The following is an 18,638-nucleotide window of genomic DNA, read 5'->3' as shown; positions in this document are numbered from 1 at the left end:
ACTCCAGGACTTCTGGGTCAGGTCACGCAGACAGGAGACAGATAAAGATATAACCATATATTTATTAGGGATTTACTTAGTACAAGCTCTCTAAATCAACTATAAAATACAGGTTGAGTATCCCATATCCAAATATTCCGAAATACGGAATATTCCGAAATACGGACTTTTTTGAGTGAGAATGAGATAGTGAAACCTGTGTTTTTTGATGGCTCAATGTACATAAACTTTGTTTAATGCACAAAGTTATTAAAAATATTGTATTAAATGACCTTCAGGCTGTGTGTATAAGGTGTGTATGAAACATACATGAATTGTGTGAATGTACACACACTTTGTTTAATGCACAAAGTTATAAAAAATATTGGCTAGAATTACCTTCAGGCTGTGTGTATAAGGTGTATATGTAACATAAATGCATTCTGTGCTTAGATTTAGGTCCCATCACCATGATATCTCATTATGGGATGCAATTATTCCAAAATACGGAAAAATCCCATATCCAAAATACCTCTGGTCCCAAGCATTTTGGATAAGGGATACTCAACCTGTAAACACATTTGAAATCAAACCCCAGAACAACAGGTCCCAATAAACAGCAGTTTACCGTCAGACTTCCCAGCACTTTCCCACATGCTCTTGTCCGGATGTAGTATAATTGTGTAGGATCACAGGAGTTTCAAGCAGTGTTCATACAGCAGAGCCAACAAGTCTGCAAATCCGGAGAAAAGTTGGTAATCCAGTAGCCACAATGCTCCCAGGCAAAATCCTCAGCACACTAGCAGGAGCTGAGACTCCAGGACTAGTAGCTTTTAGAAGCCAAACTCACACACGCCCTGGAGATCTCTTGCATTTCCTTTTTAAACAACATTCCAATTTCCACCACCAAAGTCCCTCCTGATTGGAAGAGCTCAATGAGGGTCTGTAAAAGAGATGAGCCATGCAGAGATCCCCCCTGCTGTTCTCATGCCCCAGTGTCTGACTCAGTCCTAGGGGAGAACAATGGGATCTTGATGCAATTAATCCCTTGGTGATGGGGGAAGATAGCCAGTCACTCCCTGTTTTAACCTTTTATAGTCATTTGTGACCTCAGAGGGCTCCAACTGCTCTCAGCTTCCTGTTATTAGTGTCTAGTGACTGGTCCAGCATAACACATCACACCTGGTCCTGTTTAAGAACAATAGCTGATGGTTCAATTCTGTACTACAACATAGTCAGAATGGACCTTGGACAGTAGATTCTGTCACATCTGCTACTGCCGGTACATGACTTCCAGGGTGGTAGAGGGTGTTTAATATGCAGGGGAGGGGTGAATAATTTAGTGGGCTTAATATTCATCATTTTCTGGTGGGAGGGCAGCTTGCTTAACTGCAGACTGGTTGCAGTTGGAGGATCCAGACCAGGTTTTGGAAGCAGTAGCAGAATCCCAGGTGTGTGATCAGCAGCACCTGGGATTTTCTGACATAAGGGTTTCCAGGGCAGAGTCACCGTGCTCTTGACGGTGGAATAGCTACCCAAGTGATAGGCCGGGTTGTGTGGGTTAGACTAGGGACCAATGGAGCCTATCAAGAGTCTGCTATGCTGAGCATGCCTGTATGCTACTGCCTATAATACCGACTGCATATGGATTTAACTAGCTATGTGGTAACCTGCTGTTCAAAATAAACACCGAAAGTGTTCATCTGAGTCCCCGTGTTTGTGATCCTTGTCACAAGATATATATATATACACTTTGTAGACTCGGCACTCCCAAATAATAACAGTACTTGGTACGGTGCCCTCACAGCTGCACAGCAGCAGTCCACATACCAGTTCCACAAGTGCGGCACACTGATAAAAATATCATGGCACTGCGAGCATGTCCTGTGTGCCGCACTTGTGGAACTGGTATATATATATATATTTTTATATACTCACACACAAGTCCATAGTGGAACGTTCAAACTGCGTGCACCATAAGGATGGAGTGGCCGACTTACCGGCGACCTGCCTTATTGCCAACCAATAACTGAGACGAGACCATGTAAATTGGGCAATAAAAATCGTTCACAGCTTTATTTCCATAACACAATCACAACAAAACAGCTGCAGGGTACGGAAAGGGGAGTGGTGCACACAAAAGGTCTCTCAATGCTGAAACCACCTGGGGCGTGCTCGTCCCAACCTTGTAGGTACACGATCACGCCCGCTACCATTTGGGACCAGCTACAATCTGCACAACACGCTCAACCCGAATGGCCCGTCATGCATTATTGCGAGGGACTCTGACAAGCCACTACTTTTCATGCCTTGTGCAGCGCTCCATCCACGCCACACGAGGACCCAGTGACCTGAGACCGAAGCCCCCACCCTGCGGCTATTGCTCTCAGCTTTTCAGGACATCCTGGAGGGCATTGTAGAATATGGCCAGGCTTTGCTGGACCGTTTTACTCCCTTGCTCATGTACTGACCACTGCACTAACCCAACAAACCGCTGTGATGATGGTGCTTCTACCACTGGTTGTGACCGACTTACTGATGGCAGCCTCTACATCTGCTCTGGAACCCCTTCGGTACTTCACAACGTTAGCCTAGCGATGATTATGACCATATTATGTGTGCACTGCCTCGCTGCCCTGTTATCCAAGCCATGACCTCCCGGGCAGGTGTGATGGGAACTAACATGATCTTACCAAGGTCATTACTGCCAAGGCACTGTGCTTCGCCACGGGCTGTCCTGCCACTAGCTCTGCCTCCGGCAGGGCCTCTCTAGCCCATACGCCTTACCTACCAATGCTTCCCCACCAAGATGCAGATCCTGCCACTTGCAGCAGTTCCCAGCTCCCCTATGCCCCAGGAATGGCCCTGCGGAGACCAGTTCCACTTGCCTGCTTGAAATCCCCCCCTTGGGGACTACCTGTCAGCAACCTCCTATTAACGACTGCCTCTGGCCGAGGCACAGCTACTGGATTTCTCAATCCGCTGTGCCTGGATTCCAAGATTGCTTGTCCCTGGGCTCTGGGTCTTATCCTGGCAATGTAGGCCCTGCTACCATCCGCATGACCTAGGGCTCACGCCGCCACTACGTGCCCCGGTCTAACACGTAGGACCTATCACCAGCCAATTGGAGTGCGTTATGCCCTGTCTCCCGCGTGGGCTTCCCACCCCTGTAAGGAGGAGTCAAAAGGGTCTTATCCCCTGCGCCACAAATAGTGCATATGGTGCAGCCTTAGACTAGGAAAAATAACCGTCAAATTGATCCAGGAACCCATGAGGTTGAAATTGCCTGTGTGCAGGGGCGGTGAACTCCATGCCGATGCCCTCTCCGGAGTTCGCTAGCAAGGCTCCCATTCTTCGCCTCCTGACTGCGCTGACTATTTAGTTGACTGACTGGTATAACCCCAGACGTTGTCCCAGAGCCGGCCCTAGGCATAGGCAAACTAGGCAAATGCCTAGGGCATTTGGTATGCTTAGGGGCACCAGCAGCTTCTGCTGATTAAAATGATATGCGGCATGCCTATATTCTGTGTGTGACTGCGGCTGTATCTGCTTACGAAATGCTACGTTGCACTGTATTCCTGTAATGTAGCATTTCGTATGCAGATACAGCCGCAGTCGCACACATAATATAGGCATGCTGCATATCATTTTAATCAGCAGAAGCTGCTTGTGCATCCTAGCCACATAGTAATGCAAATATTATGATGCATTTTCATAAACAAAAGGCGCCCGACGTTAGCAGAGCTGCCAGCTGACTCATGCCAGGCATCTCCTGCCGAACTAGCGGCGGTGCTAGGGGGCACCAGCCAAAATCTTGCCTAGGGCATCATATTGGTTAGGGCCGGCTCTGCGTTGTCCCTTGTTCAGGGCATAGTTACCAGCCCTTACGGGGAAGATAGGCTTTTGCCAACTGCCTTTCTGCGACAACGTGGCTTCGGAGAGCTTGGAAGCACATGGATGGCCTTTTCTGACCAACCCCCCACCTCCCTCCTCCCCCACCCCATCCTCCCTTGGCCTAACTGGGCTGAAATATCTTCCCATCATAGGAATTTACAGCTGCAGGTGCTCCAGGTCGCTTCCTGATGACCCCTCTGCTTATAACCCTCCTTTGCAGGGCACTTAAGTCTGCCAGGGGGGAGGGGGGGGGGGTTGGGGTACTTTGTGTCCGGTTAATAAGCATTATTCATAACCTGGTCCTGCTCGGGCGTGCTGGGCCAACCTGCTGGCCTTTGAGTCGCGCTACCTTCCAGTCTTGCGCTCATGCCTGCACTTTTACATGCCAGCCTGCTATCACGCACCAAGATGAATGTACCGCTGACCCTTTAAAATCAGTTACTCCTAAAAACGTTACCCGATATCGCCCTAGTGTATGGGCACCATAATTCTCACTGCACATGTTATATCTGCCCCACCTGCAGTGCCCATGGTTTTGCCCATTAGAAAAAGATTTGGCTTTTGCGATCTATGCTGAATTAGGCCCATAGCACATAAAGGACCTTATTCAGTTTCAGTTGCAGTTTTGCTAATTTAGCAAAACTGCAACTGGGTGCGATCACATCCTGGGGGCCGACCAGCACATGGCAGGACCGCCTAACAGTCAAATACCCTGCAGCAATGCGATCGCAATGCAATTGTTCTGATTTGTGGATGCCCCTTGCCTCTGCAGCCTGGCAGTGATGGCAGGCGCAGGGCTGGCATTTTTCATGTTGCAGCGGCCGCATGTGATGTCTCGCGGCCGCCCCAACCCGCCTCTGTTTCCCAGCCATGCCCACCCAATGCAAAGCTGACGTCCCCGCAACGCCACATCGCTGACCCGTTCCGTCCCGCAAACATCTCTGCCTCTCAGAGGCGTTTGATTCAATGCGATGCGATCACATTCTGCTAGCCGCAAATGCCCAGAATGGGTCCTGCGCATGTGCAGTGTCCTTGAAAATGGGAGAATGCGGTCGCATTGCATTAAATAAGGTCCAAAATATGGATTAAACAGGATACACCTGTATAAACATTTCCAAGTATCATATTTGAAAGTACTGAAAATATTCACTATAAGGACTGCTGTCCTGTGTTCAGATAGTTGCCGTCCCCTGGGGGAGTGTATATCCGCTGTGCAAGTGTGCGATCCTATGTGTACGCCGAGCTGCTAAAATTCACTTTGTGCAGTCTCTGCGCAGCCCAGTGCGATAGAATCAGGCTGATCCGGGCTGGGGCCGACGTCGCACACCCTCCCTGAAAACGCTTGGGCACGCCTGCGTTTTTCCGAACCCTCCCAGTAAACGGTCAGTTACCATCCACAAACGGCTTTCTCCTGTCAATCACTTTGCGAACGCTCGTGCGATTAGAATTTTCACACCATCCTTTCGCTGGCTGGCGATGCCCTTTGTTGTTGTCCGATGCGCGTGCACATTGCGGTGCATACGTATGCGCAGTTACTACCTGATTGCCTGCTGTATGAAAACGCACAGCAGCGATCAGATCTAAATGACCCCCTATGCCATTGACATCTACCCCAAAGTGCTGATAAGATGTGTGTATATGACATATGCATACCTCCTTTCTCCAGGAGAGACACAATGCTCTGCTCCTGGACTTCCGTCTTAATTTATGATTGCAATCACCTGTGCTGAAACACCTATTTTTATCCATTAACTTGCTCAAAACAGGTGCAGACAATCATACCTTAAGAGAAAATAGGGATTTTTGTTTACTTACCGTAAAATCTCTTTCTCTGAGTCCATCTGGGGGACGCTGCGCCGTTACTTGTGGGGTTAGAGGTGTGTGGTAGTGGAGTTTGGCACAGAATCTATCAAAAAAACCTGCCTCCTCCCCCCTCTAACCCCTCCCATCTCCTTCCTGCTCAGCCATCAAGTCAGTTAACGTTTAGCCAAGCCAAAGGAGATAGACCAGAACAAAAAAAACAACAACCAAATAAACCAGACAAAACTACGGGAGGGATCGCAGCGTCCCCCAGATGGACTCAGAGAAAGAGATTTTACGGTAAGTAAACAAAAATGCCTATTTCTCTGTCATCCATCTGGGGGACGCTGCGCCGTTACTTGTGGGATTTCCCAAAGCAAGCTAATGCGAGGAGGGAGACGTTGACGGCATAGCCGTCTGTAAAAACAGTAAAATACGACGCCCAACAGAGGCAGTCTCCAAACCAAAAGTATGAAAACGGTAAAACTTTGTGAAAGTATGGACTGACGACCAGGTCGCCGCCCTGCACCGCTGCTCAATAGATGCACCACCGCGAACAGCCCAAGAGGCTCCAACAGCTCTAGTCGAATGAGCCCTAATTGAGTCAGGAACCGAAACATTTGAAGACACGTACGCCTGTCTGATGGCCGAAGTTACCCAACGGGCCACAGTGTTCTTGAAAGCCGCCCAACCTCGCTTGGGAGCATCAATCAATACCAACAAGGTATCCGTACGACGGAAAGACTCCGTGCGAGACAAATAAACACGTAAGGCCCGAACAACATCCAGGAGGGCCAAATGGGAGTTCTCCCCGGGAGAAGACGACGGAATAAATGCCGGAAGGACAATGTCCTGATTTAAATGAAATGCTGAAACAACCTTTGGAAGGAAAGAAGGCTTAGTCCGCAGAACCACCCGGTTCTCATGAAACACTAACAAGGGTGGCCTGCAAGAAAGGGCCGCCAACTCAGACACTCGTCTAGCTGAGGCAACAGCCAAAAGAAAAACAACTTTTAGTGTTAGATAACGTAGTTCTACAGATTCTAAAGGCTCAAACGGAGAGTTTTGAAGGGCCATAAGGACCAAGTTTAAATCCCAGGGAGGAACAAAAGGTGGTTGAATCCGAAGTACTCCCTGAAGGAATGTCTGAACCTCTGGAATGATTGCTAGTTTCTTTTGAAAAAGAACCGACAAGGCTGAAACCTGACCCTTCAGTGAAGAAAGCCTCAGACCCTTATCGAGACCCTCCTGAAGGAAAGATAGCAGGCGAGGAAGTCTAAACAAATGCGGAGTCAAGCCCCGCTTTTCGCACCAAGCAATGTAAATACGCCATACCCTATGGTAAATGCCAGAAGTCACCGGTTTCCCAGCCCGAATCATCGTCTGTACAACAGAACGAGAAAGACCTTTTGCTTTCAAAATGTTGGATTCAAGAACCAAGCCGTCAAAGCCAGCCGACTTAAATCTGGGTGGCGACAAGGCCCTTGAAGAAGAAGATCTGGTCGCAGGGGAGACGAAAGAGGTCTCCGACGACCATGCTGCGCAGAAGAGTGTACCACTGTCGGCGCGGCCAATCTGGAGCCACCAGAATTATTGCGAGACCTTCTCGCCGAATGCGTTGAAGCAGACGTGGAAGCAGTGGAATTGGCGGAAACACGTATCCCAGTTGAAACTGTCACGGAGCTGTTAGAGCATCGATTAGAAATGCTTGAGGATCCTGAGTTCGCGAGCTGTAGTGAGGAAGCTTCTTGTTGAGGCGAGACGCCATTAGGTCTACGTCGGGCATTCTCCAGCGGGTCACTAGAGAGAGAAACACCTCCTGGTGAAGTTCCCATTCTTCCGGATGAATCGTGTGACGACTCAAAAAATCCGCTTCCCAGTTCTCGACTCCTGGAATGTGAATTGGGGATATTACTGGAACCCAACGTTCCGCCCACGTGAGAATCTGAGCGACTTCTCTCATGGTGGACCAGCTGCGAGTTCCTCCTTGTTTGTTGATGTAAGCCACTGCTGTGGCATTGTCGGACTGCACACGAACTGGATGACCCTGTACCATGATTTGAATCTGAAGGAGTGCATACCGGATCGCCCTCAATTCCAGAATGTTGATCTGTAATTTTGACTCCTGACTGTTCCAGCGCCCCTGGAAGTGATGAGTTTGGAACACTGCTCCCCAACCGCTGAGGCTTGCGTCCGTGGTGACCATCATCCAAGACCAAACCGTGAACAGCGCTCCTTTTCTCAAATTGTGACTGTGAAGCCACCAGTGAAGCGACTGACGAGTCTTTACCGACAAGCGGATCAACTGCATCTAAGGAGAAAGAAAAAAAAACTGTGTCTGTACTTCACAGGCACAAAACTAAAACTGACTTGATGGCTGAGCAGGAAGGAGATGGGAGGGGTTAGAGGGGGGAGGAGGCAGGTTTTTTTTGATAGATTCTGTGCCAAACTCCACTACCACACACCATACTTACCGACATCTGAAATCTCCTCTCCGGGAGATGCCCGGAGAGGAGAAGCAGGTGGGCGGCGATGAGGGCGGGGCTGAGAGAATTACATCATTAAGCCCCACCTACTCGCCAGGAAAAGCCCATAGTAGGTTAATATTTGCATAGGGGCGGAGCTAAATGACGCAATTAGCATATAATCGCGTCATTAGGCTCCGCCCCCTCCACCAGTCCGCGATTTTCCTCTGTCTTTCTCCACATTCTGCCCACTTCACTAGGAAGTGGGCACAATGCGGGAGGTGTGCCCACTCTTCCGGGGCTGCGGGGGACTACTCGAAAAACCGGGTGTCTCCCGCAGAATCCGGGAGAGTAGGTAAGTACGCCACACACCTCTAACCCCACAAGTAACGGCGCAGTGTCCCCCAGATGGATGACAGAGAAAATCCAGGAGCAGAGCATTCTGTCCCTCCTGGAGAGGGTCATGTTGGGAGGTATGCATATGAACTCTCTGATGTGTGGCATGAAGAAGTTTAGCTACTACTGTTGCTGTGTGAGTTTTTGTAGTGAAAATAAAGCTGCTTGAAGGAAGAAAAAAAAAAAGCATAATAGTGGCTCAGGACGGGGAGGAGGCGAGGTTGGGCGCGCACGTCACGTGACCCCGCAAGGCAGCACTCCGCCCCCAGCAGCGCGCAGGCGCGGTGCGAGCCTCTTCCAACGGCTGCCGAGCGCCACTGAGAGGAGAGAGAGCGGCCGAATAAACAACAACAACAACAACAGCAGCATTTACCACGGAGTGACGCAGCGGCCGGCTATCTGCGCCACCACCAGCGCTGCGCTCACCAGTCACAAGGGAGAGTGGCCTGAGGAGGCGGTAGCAGGGGCGGCGGGCGAGTAGACAGGAGGGAGGGGAGCCGGGCTGTCTGGGGGCGCTGGGATCTCCCTGGTGACGCCGCTCGCTCTGCCCCCCCTACACTCCCCCATGCACCGGGGCAGAGCAGAGCTGCTGCGGATGATTCGCACTGTCACAGCGGTCGCCACTTGTCTGTGGGCCCGGGCCACCATAGGCAGCCGCGGCCTCCTGCCTCACCTGAGTGCCAGAGGGGCTGTGCGATCCCGGGGTCACTGAGCCCCGTACCCCACGCCCCGCCTGTGCCTCCCCTCCTCCCCCTCTCCTAGCTGTATGTATACACACAGCTGTCATATATGTACAGGCAGCTGTCAGCTCCAAGCGGTGTCCATGAGCCGCCCCCCTGCTCCTTCCCCCACAGGGGTGCTCTCTCCATATGCTGCCCCTACTAAGGGGCACCACTTACACCGGCTCTAACCGTATGGACAGTCTCCTGCCTTAATATTGGCCCCTTCCGCCTCCCAAAGGGACCTATCACTGGGGGACGTGTGACACCTTCCCTGCTGGACCAATCCTTCCTCACCTTGTCTGCTTCAGGGTTACACTGCACAGCACAGACCTGTACAGGCCTAGCCATGCAGGCCCCCCAGCTCCAGTACGATTTCTTCTGTGAGGAAAATGCCCCTAAGTGGAGGAATTTGCTCGTGTCCTCCCTGAAGAAGGTGAGAAGTCTGACATGTTTGTATTTTGTAATTGACATTTTCCTGCTGAAGGACATGTATATACTTTCTATTTGCTTCTAATGTGTAATATTGTTGTGTATCCAGGTCTCATCCTTGAACATAGTTGCAGGTGCAACATTTGCCCTAATCAAAACAACCAATATAACATTCTATTTCTATCTTGCACTTGGAGGAAAAAAAAAAGCCAATTTGTGATTGGTTACTGTGGTTCATGTGTAAATTTTGCATCTTTATGTAGTGAGAAAATGAACCTACCTGCCTTTGGCTTTTATCTCTCAATAGAACAATCATGGGATTGATTTATTTAAGGGGGGTACACACTAGGCGATTTCTGGCTAAAAAAAAACGATAACGACAGTTGTCATCGTTAATTTTTAGCCTGAAATCGTCCAGTGTGTGTATGGGGGGGATATTGGTGAACGATGCACGCTCCCGCACGTCGTTCAGCGTTCACCAATATTGAGCTGAAATGCAGGTCAACCTGTCAATGTCGGGCTGAGCTGCATGTTCGGGAATGCCAGTGGTTACCTCACTGAATGTTATCGCTGAATGATAACGTTCAGTGTGTACGCACTATATAGGTAAACGCTATAGCGTTCAATGCCGGCATTTAAACATCAGGTAGTGTATACCCCCCGCCTTTACCATCCGCACCTAATCTTGCAGCCTGAAGTTGCAGATTTTTGTACGCAGCCATGTAGAACAAAATTATGCAAGTGTGAAGCTACCGTAAGTGTGGCACTGGGCCACACACGATCTCCTGTCACTTTAGACGGGAAATCGGGAGCGATAACACAATTGAATCTCACCCATGACTCGTAGCACTAGTCTATTTGAATCAATCCCAAGGTTGGTATCTGTGAAACTGGTATCTTGTTTACATTTGCTTATTTCTCTATGGGTTATGTGTGATTCGGTTATGGCAGATTGACATGGTTTAGGTGCAAACTTTTGAACTTTGTCTAACCAATGTGTGTGGTATTTGCAAATTGTGTTTGTTTTTTGAATGTCACAATATGGCAAAGGCAACTGATTTTATGGATAAAAAGCCATTCAATTACCCTAGAATGATCTAAACTCACCATGAAGATGAGTGAAGCATTAGATCACTTTCATTATGATCAGATCTTTCTAGGCTATATGATTTTTTATGTAGGTGAATCTACTCTTCAAGCTGCAGCAATAATGTTTAGATTCATACACCCAAGCAATTTGCCTGTGTTTGGCAAGCAGCGTAGTCAGGATGCAATGTCATCCCTTTAGTGGGGTGTGGTATGGTATGCCGGCGGCCGGGCTCCCGGCGGCCAGTATACCAGCGCCGATATCACGACCGCCGGCATACCGACAGGTGGGCGAGAGCAAATGAGCCGCTTGCGGGCTCGCTGCGCACGCCACGCTGCGGGCACAGTGGCGCGCTACCGCGCCACGCTATCTATTCTCCCTCCAGGGGGGTCGTGAACCCCCAAGAGGGAGAAAAGGTGTCTGTATGCCGGGTGTCGGGATTCCGGCGCCGGTATACTGTGCACCGGGATCCCAACAGCCAGCAAACTAAAGATCACCCCTTTAGTGTACTATAGTGTAAACAGATGAGCTATGATAGTTGCTGTCAATGGGGATGTTCAGTTTATGCGCATCCAATCCCCGGTCTAAAGTGACAGGAGATCAAGGGGTTCGATTAAAATGTTTTTTTTTTTTTTTCTTAAGTGCTTGTCGTGTCCAAACATGCAGCTAAACCCGTTTAAAGTCCTGTATGGCCACTGTTTCGCTCATTTCTACTTGCCCGGAAGGGGCTGCGCGCAGAAATGGCGGCTCCTGCAACGGTTTGTGCCTGAACAGAACAACAATTGAATTGCTGTGTCGGGTACTCGGTGCCTCGGTGATGCATGACTGCGCACATCGACCGTATTCGGTAGTGCATACACCCGATAGTGGTGCAAGGGAAAAGGTGCAAAGCCACCAGCGTCACAATGTGCTGTTCCGGAACGGCATATGGCGTCCTATGCATTGATTTGAATACGCTCCCAATTATCCGTTGTTGTCTCTCTTTACATATGACAGAGGGGAAGTGGTTAAGATTCCGCTGCACGGGATCCCGGCATTCACAATTCAAACGCAGGAATCCAGCACAGCGGTACAATGTCAGTGCCGGAATACCAGCGAGACACACTATTCTCCCTCTGTGGGTGTCCACGACAAGCGCAGCGAGCCACTGTACCCGCTGCCGGCATACCGGTGGCCTGGATGTCGCTGTCGGTATACTGCCGGCTGGCATTCCGCCCATCTGTATTTCATACTGAAAGCTGGCAGAGATGTACGAGTTATGCTTCCCACTTGTATGGTGCAAGCAAAATTATACTTTGAGCCGTTTGCGTGATCTGTTAGTATTTTGTTATTTGGAAATACAGGAATGTAGTTATACTTCCTAGTAAGTCAGTACATTTATTACTTTTAAGGCACGCATTTTTAGTGTCCACACAGTAACTGTAATTTGACATAATAGGGGAAATTCAGTGCGATGTGCTGGGCATTACTGTGATGTGGGTATGATGTGCCATCCCTCCAATAAGTACAGTAAATGTAAATGGACATATCTTTTTTGAACAACACAGCAATAAAATAGACTAGGGGGGAATTCATTTGTTTCTCTGACGTCCTAGTGGATGCTGGGAACTCCGTAAGGACCATGGGGAATAGCGGGCTCCGAAGGAGACTGGGCACTCTAAGAAAGAATTAGGACTACCTGGTGTGCACTGGCTCCTCCCTCTATGCCCCTCCTCCAGACCTCAGTTAGAATCTGTGCCCGGCTCGAGCTGGTTGCACACTAGGGGCTCTCCTGAGCTTCTAGTAAAGAAAGTATTTATTAGGTTTTTTATTTTCAGTGAGATCTGCTGGCAACAGACTCACTGCAACGGGGGACTTAGGGGAGAGAAGCGAACCTACCTGCTTGCAGCTAGCTTGGGCTTCTAGGCTACTGGACACCATTAGCTCCAGAGGGATCGAACACAGGCCCAGCCTCGGTCGTCCGGTCCCGGAGCCGCGCCGCCGTCCCCCTTGCAGAGCCAGAAGCATGAAGATCTTCGCGGAAATCGGCGGCTGAAGACTCCGGTCATCATTAAGGTAGCGCACAGCACTGCAGCTGTGCGCCATTGCTCCCTGTGCACACCACATACTCCGGTTACTGATGGGTGCAGGGCGCTGGGGGGGGGCGCGCCCTGGGCAGCAATTAGAGTACCTTAAAGTGGCTAATCACACATAATATAGCCTAAGAAGCTATATATGTGTAAAATACCCCTGCCACATTATTATTATAAGAGCAGGAGAAGTCTGCCGAAAAAGGGGCGGGGCTATCTCTCTCAGCACACTGGCGCCATTTCCTCTCACAGCTCCGCTGGTAGGACGCTCCCCAGGCTCTCCCCTGAAGTTTCCAGGCTCAATAGGGTAAAAAAGAGAGGGGGGCACTAAATTTAGGCGCAAATACTATATATATAGCGGCTATAGGGTAAATCACTTGTGTAGTGTAACTCCCTGCATTATATAGCGCTGTGGTGTGTGCTGGCATACTCTCTCTCTGTCTCCCCAAAGGACTTTGTGGGGTCCTGTCCTCAGTCAGAGCATTCCTTGTGTGTGTGCGGTGTGTCGGTACGGCTGTGTCGACATGTTTGATGAGGAGGCTTATGTGGAGGCGGAGCAGGTGCCGATAAATGTGATGTCACCCCCTGCGGGGTTGACACCTGAGTGGATGGATATGTGGAAGGAATTACGCGACAGTGTCAACTCCTTACATAAAAGGTTTGACGACATAGCAGATGTGGGACAGCCGGCTTCTCAGCCCGTGCCTGCCCAGGCGTCTCGAAAGCCATCAGGGGCTCAAAAACGCCCGCTACCTCAGATGGCTGACACAGATGTCGACACGGATACTGACTCCAGTGTCGACGACGATGAGACTAGTGTACATTCCAACAGAGCCACCCGTTACATGATTACGGCAATGAAAAATGTGTTGCACATTTCTGACATTAACCCAGGTACCACAAAAAAGGGTATTATGTTTGGGGAGAAAAAGCAACCAATGGTTTTTCCCCCATCTGATGAGTTGAATGAAGTGTGTGAAGAAGCGTGGGCTTCCCCCGAAAAGAAATTAGTGATTTCTAAAAAGTTGCTAATGGCGTACCCTTTCCCGCCAGAGGACAGGATACGTTGGGAGACATCCCCTAGGGTGGATAAAGCGCTCACACGCTTGTCAAAGAAGGTGGCACTACCGTCTCAGGATATGGCCGCCTTAAAGGAGCCTGCGGATAGAAAGCAGGAGGCTATCCTGAAGTCTATATATACACACTCAGGTATTATACTGAGACCGGCTATTGCTTCAGCATGGATGTGCAGTGCTGCTGCTGCGTGGTCAGATTCCCTGTCTGATAACATTGATACCCTCGACAGGGACACTATATCGCTAACCATAGAGCATATTAAAGACGCAGTCTTGTACATGAGAGATGCACAGAGGGATATTTGCCGGCTGGCATCTAGAATTAATGCAATGTCCATTTCTGCCAGGAGAGGATTGTGGACTCGGCAGTGGACAGGTGATGCAGATTCTAAAAGGCACATGGAGGTTTTGCCTTACAAAGGTGAGGAATTGTTTGGGGACGGTCTCTCGGACCTCGTTTCCACAGCAACAGCTGGGAAGTCGACATTTTTACCCCATGTTCCCTCACAGCCTAAGAAAGCACCGTATTATCAGGTACAGTCCTTTCGGCCCCAGAAAGGCAAGCGGGTTAAGGGTGCGTCCTTTCTGCCCAGAGGTAGAGGGAAAAAGCTGCACCATACAGCCACTTCCCAAGAACAAAAGTCCTCTCCCGCTTCCTCTAAGTCCACGGCATGACGCTGGGGCTCCACAGGCGGAGCCAGGTGCGGTGGGGGCCCATCTCCGGAACTTCAGCGACCAGTGGGCTCGCTCACGGGTGGATCCCTGGATTCTACAAGTGGTATCTTGAGGAGACGTCTCCCCCTCGCCGTTTCCTCAAATCAGCCTTGCCAACAGCTCCCCCAGACAGGGAGGCAGTGCTGGAGGCGATTCACAAGCTGTATTCTCAGCAGGTGATAATCAAGGTACCCCTCCTTCAACAAGGACGGGGTTACTATTCCACAATGTTTGTGGTACCGAAACCGGACGGTTCGGTGAGACCCATTTTAAATTTGAAATCCTTAAACACTTTTATATAAGAAGGTTCAAGTTCAAAATGGAATCGCTCAGGGCGCTTATTGCAAGCCTGGACGAAGGGGATTACATGGTATCACTGGACATCAAGGATGCTTACCTGCATGTCCCCATTTACCCTCCTCACCAGATAGTACCTCAGATTTGTGGTACAGGACTGTCATTACCAATTCCAGACGTTACCGTTTGGTCTGTCCACGGCACCAAGGGTATTTACCAAGGTAATGGCCGAAATTATGATACTCCTTCGGAAAAAGGGAGTTTTAATTATCCCGTACTTGGACGATCTCCTTATAAAGGCGAGGTCCACGGAGCAGTTGTTGGTCGGCGTAGCACTATCTCGGGAAGTGCTACATTAGCACGGCTGGATTCTGAATATTCCAAAGTCGCAGCTGGTTCCTACAACGCGTCTACTGTTCCTGGGGATGGTTCTGGACACAGACCAGAAAAAAGTGTTTCTCCCGGAGGAGAAAGCCAAGGAGTTGTCATCTCTAGTCAGAGACCTCCTGAAACCAAAACAGGTGTCGGTGCATCACTGCACACGAGTCCTGGGAAAGATGGTAGCTTCCTACGAAGCAATTCCATTTGGCAGGTTCCATGCAAGGATCTTTCAGTGGGATCTGTTGGACAAGTGGTTCGGATCGCATCTTCAGATGCATCGGCTGATAACCCTGTCTCCAAGGACCAGGGTGTCTCTGCTGTGGTGGCTGCAGAGTGCTCATCTTCTAGAGGGCCGCAGATTTGGCATACAGGACTGGGTCCTGGTGACCACGGATGCCAGCCTTCGAGGCTGGGGGGGCAGTCACACAGGGAAGAAACTTCCAAGGACTATGGTCAAGCCAGGAGACTTCCCTACACATAAATATTCTGGAACTAAGGGCCATTTACAATGCCCTAAGTCAGGCAAGACCCCTGCTTCAACACCAGCCGGTGCTGATCCAGTCAGACAACATCACGGCGGTAGCCCATGTAAACCGACAGGGCGGCACAAGAAGCAGGTTGGCGATGGCAGAAGCCACAAGGATTCTCCGATGGGCGGAAAATCACGTGATAGCACTGTCAGCAGTGTTCATTCCGGGAGTGGACAACTGGGAAGCAGACTTCCTCAGCAGACACGACCTCCACCCGGGAGAGTGGGGACTTCATCCAGAAGTCTTCAAAATGATTGTAAACCGTTGGGAAAGGCCACAGGTGGACATGATGGCATCCCGCCTCAACAAAAAACTAAAAAGATATTGCGCCAGGTCAAGGGACCCTCAGGCGATAGCTGTGGACGCTCTAGTGACACCGTGGGTGTACCAGTCGGTTTATGTGTTCCCTCCTCTGCCTCTCATACCCAAGGTACTGAGAATAATAAGAAGGAGAGGAGTAAGAACGATACTCGTGGTTCCGGATTGGCCAAGAAGAGCTTGGTACCCAGAACTTCAAGAAATGATCTCAGAGGACCCATGGCCTCTGCCGCTCAGACAGGACCTGCTGCAGCAGGGGCCCTGTCTGTTCCAAGACTTACCGCGGCTGCGTTTGACGGCATGGCGGTTGAACACCGGATCCTAAAAGAAAAGGGCATTCCGGAGGAAGTCATTCCTACACTGATTAAAGCTAGGAAAGATGTGACCGCAAAACATTATCACCGCATATGGCGGAAATATGTTGCTTGGTGTGAGGCCAGGAAGTCCCCAACGGAGGAATTTCAGCTAGGTCGATTTCTGCACTTCCTACAGTCAGGGGTGACTATGGGCCTAAAATTGGGTTCCATTAAGGTCCAGATTTCGGCTCTGTCGATTTTCTTCCAAAAAGAACTGGCTTCACTGCCTGAAGTTCGGACTTTTGTAAAGGGAGTGCTGCATGTTCAGCCCCCTTTTGTGCCCCCAGTGGCACCTTGGGATCTCAATGTGGTGTTGGATTTCCTAAAGTCGCATTGGTTTGAGCCACTTAAAACCGTGGAGATAAAGTACCTCACGTGGAAGGTGGTCATGCTGTTGGCCTTGGCGTCGGCCAGGCGTGTATCAGAACTGGCGGCTTTGTCATGTAAAAGCCCTTATATGATTTTTCATATGGATAGGGCGGAATTGAGGACTCGTTCCCAATTCCTTCCTAAGGTGGTATCAGCTTTTCATGTGAACCAACCTATTGTGGTGCCTGCGGCTACTCGGGACTTGGAGGATTCCAAGTTGCTGGACGTAGTCAGGGCCCTGAAAATATGTTTCCAGGACGGCTAGAGTCAGAAAAACTGACTCGCTATTTATCCTGTATGCACCCAACAAGCTGGGTGCTCCTGCTTCAAAGCAGACTATTGCTCGCTGGATCTGTAGCACGATTCAACTTGCACATTCGGCGGCTGGACTGCCGCATCCTAAATCTGTAAAAGCCCATTCCACGAGGAAGGTGGGCTCTTCTTGGGCGGCTGCCCGAGGGGTCTCGGCTTTACAACTTTGCCGAGCTGCTACTTGGTCGGGTTCAAACACGTTTGCAAAATTCTACAAGTTTGATACCCTGGCTGAGGAGGACCTTGTGTTTGCTCATTCGGTGCTGCAGAGTCATCCGCACTCTCCCGCCCGTTTGGGAGCTTTGGTATAATCCCCATGGTCCTTACGGAGTTCCCAGCATCCACTAGGACGTCAGAGAACATAAGAATTTACTCACCGGTAATTCTATTTCTCGTAGTCCGTAGTGGATGCTGGGCGCCAGTCCCAAGTGCGGATTGTCTGCAATACTTGTATATAGTTATTGCTTAACTAAAGGGTTATTGTATGAGCCACCTGTTGAGAGGCTCAGTTATATTTCATACTGTTAACTGGGTATAGTATCACGAGTTGTACGGTGTGATTGGTGTGGCTGGTATGAGTCTTACCCGGGATTCCAAATCCTTTCCTTATTGTGTCAGCTCTTCCGGGCACAGTTTCCCTAACTGAGGTCTGGAGGAGGGGCATAGAGGGAGGAGCCAGTGCACCCCAGGTAGTCCTAATTCTTTCTTAGATTGCCCAGTCTCCTTCGGAGCCTGCTATTCCCCATGGTCCTTACGGAGTTCCCAGCATCCACTACGGACTACGAGAAATAGAATTACCGGTGAGTAAATTCTTATTTTTTATCGCATCCGCCACTAGATGGTGCCCGTCGGTAGCAATTTAATTGTTCTGCTGTTTGGGCTTCCAGCAGCTACAGAGAAAAAATGTGTGCAAACTCTGCTCTTTGGACGCTCAAAGCAGGACTATCGTCCTCCTGTGGGTCTGTACTGACAGTGAGAAGATGGTGTATTTTTATTTTTTTACACTTGTAGGTGGGTTTTCATTTAGCGATAAAGCCAAGAGGTGTTGGATTTCTGGACATTTCTCTGGCACCTTGTGACACTCAACATTCCCGATTTATGCAATGTTGAACTAATTTAATTAGCGTTGATGTACCCAGCTGCACAGTGCCGATAATGCAGATTACGCTGATGTTGTATTTAGTTAAACAGGACTTCATAACATGCCAGTGATTAGTATTTTGCCTGACTTTATAATCCCGTGTGGATCAAATACATTATACCTAGCACCCATGTACCAATTTACCTTCTGAATTTTGACCTCCTTGTACGGATGTGTCCTCTCTCATTGTTACTAGTCATGTTAAACAGCCTTTCTAGTCACTTCTAGTCATGAGCTTGTCTACTAATGCCGGGTATCTTTTTGTGCATTTTTCCCTGCTGAAAATGCGTCTTATTTGCATCG

General features: G+C 49.6%; 1 protein-coding gene across 1 annotated transcript in view; it reads left to right on the top strand.

Moving 5' to 3' along the window:
* The first annotated feature begins 8,761 nt into the window (after positions 1–8,761).
* Positions 8,762–18,638, top strand: part of SOS1 (SOS Ras/Rac guanine nucleotide exchange factor 1) — a 487,602-nt gene continuing 477,725 nt past the window's right edge. Inside the window, exon 1 of the mRNA XM_063918018.1 lies at positions 8,762–9,689. Coding sequence (XP_063774088.1) covers positions 9,603–9,689 — 87 coding nt within the window. The 5' untranslated portion in view covers positions 8,762–9,602. The remainder of the gene's footprint in view (positions 9,690–18,638) is intronic.

Source organism: Pseudophryne corroboree, chromosome 4 (assembly GCF_028390025.1).
Source record: "Pseudophryne corroboree isolate aPseCor3 chromosome 4, aPseCor3.hap2, whole genome shotgun sequence".
NCBI lineage: Eukaryota > Metazoa > Chordata > Amphibia > Anura > Myobatrachidae > Pseudophryne > Pseudophryne corroboree.
Note: the sequence above shows the minus strand (reverse complement) of the source record. Positions and strands in the feature narration are given on the sequence as shown.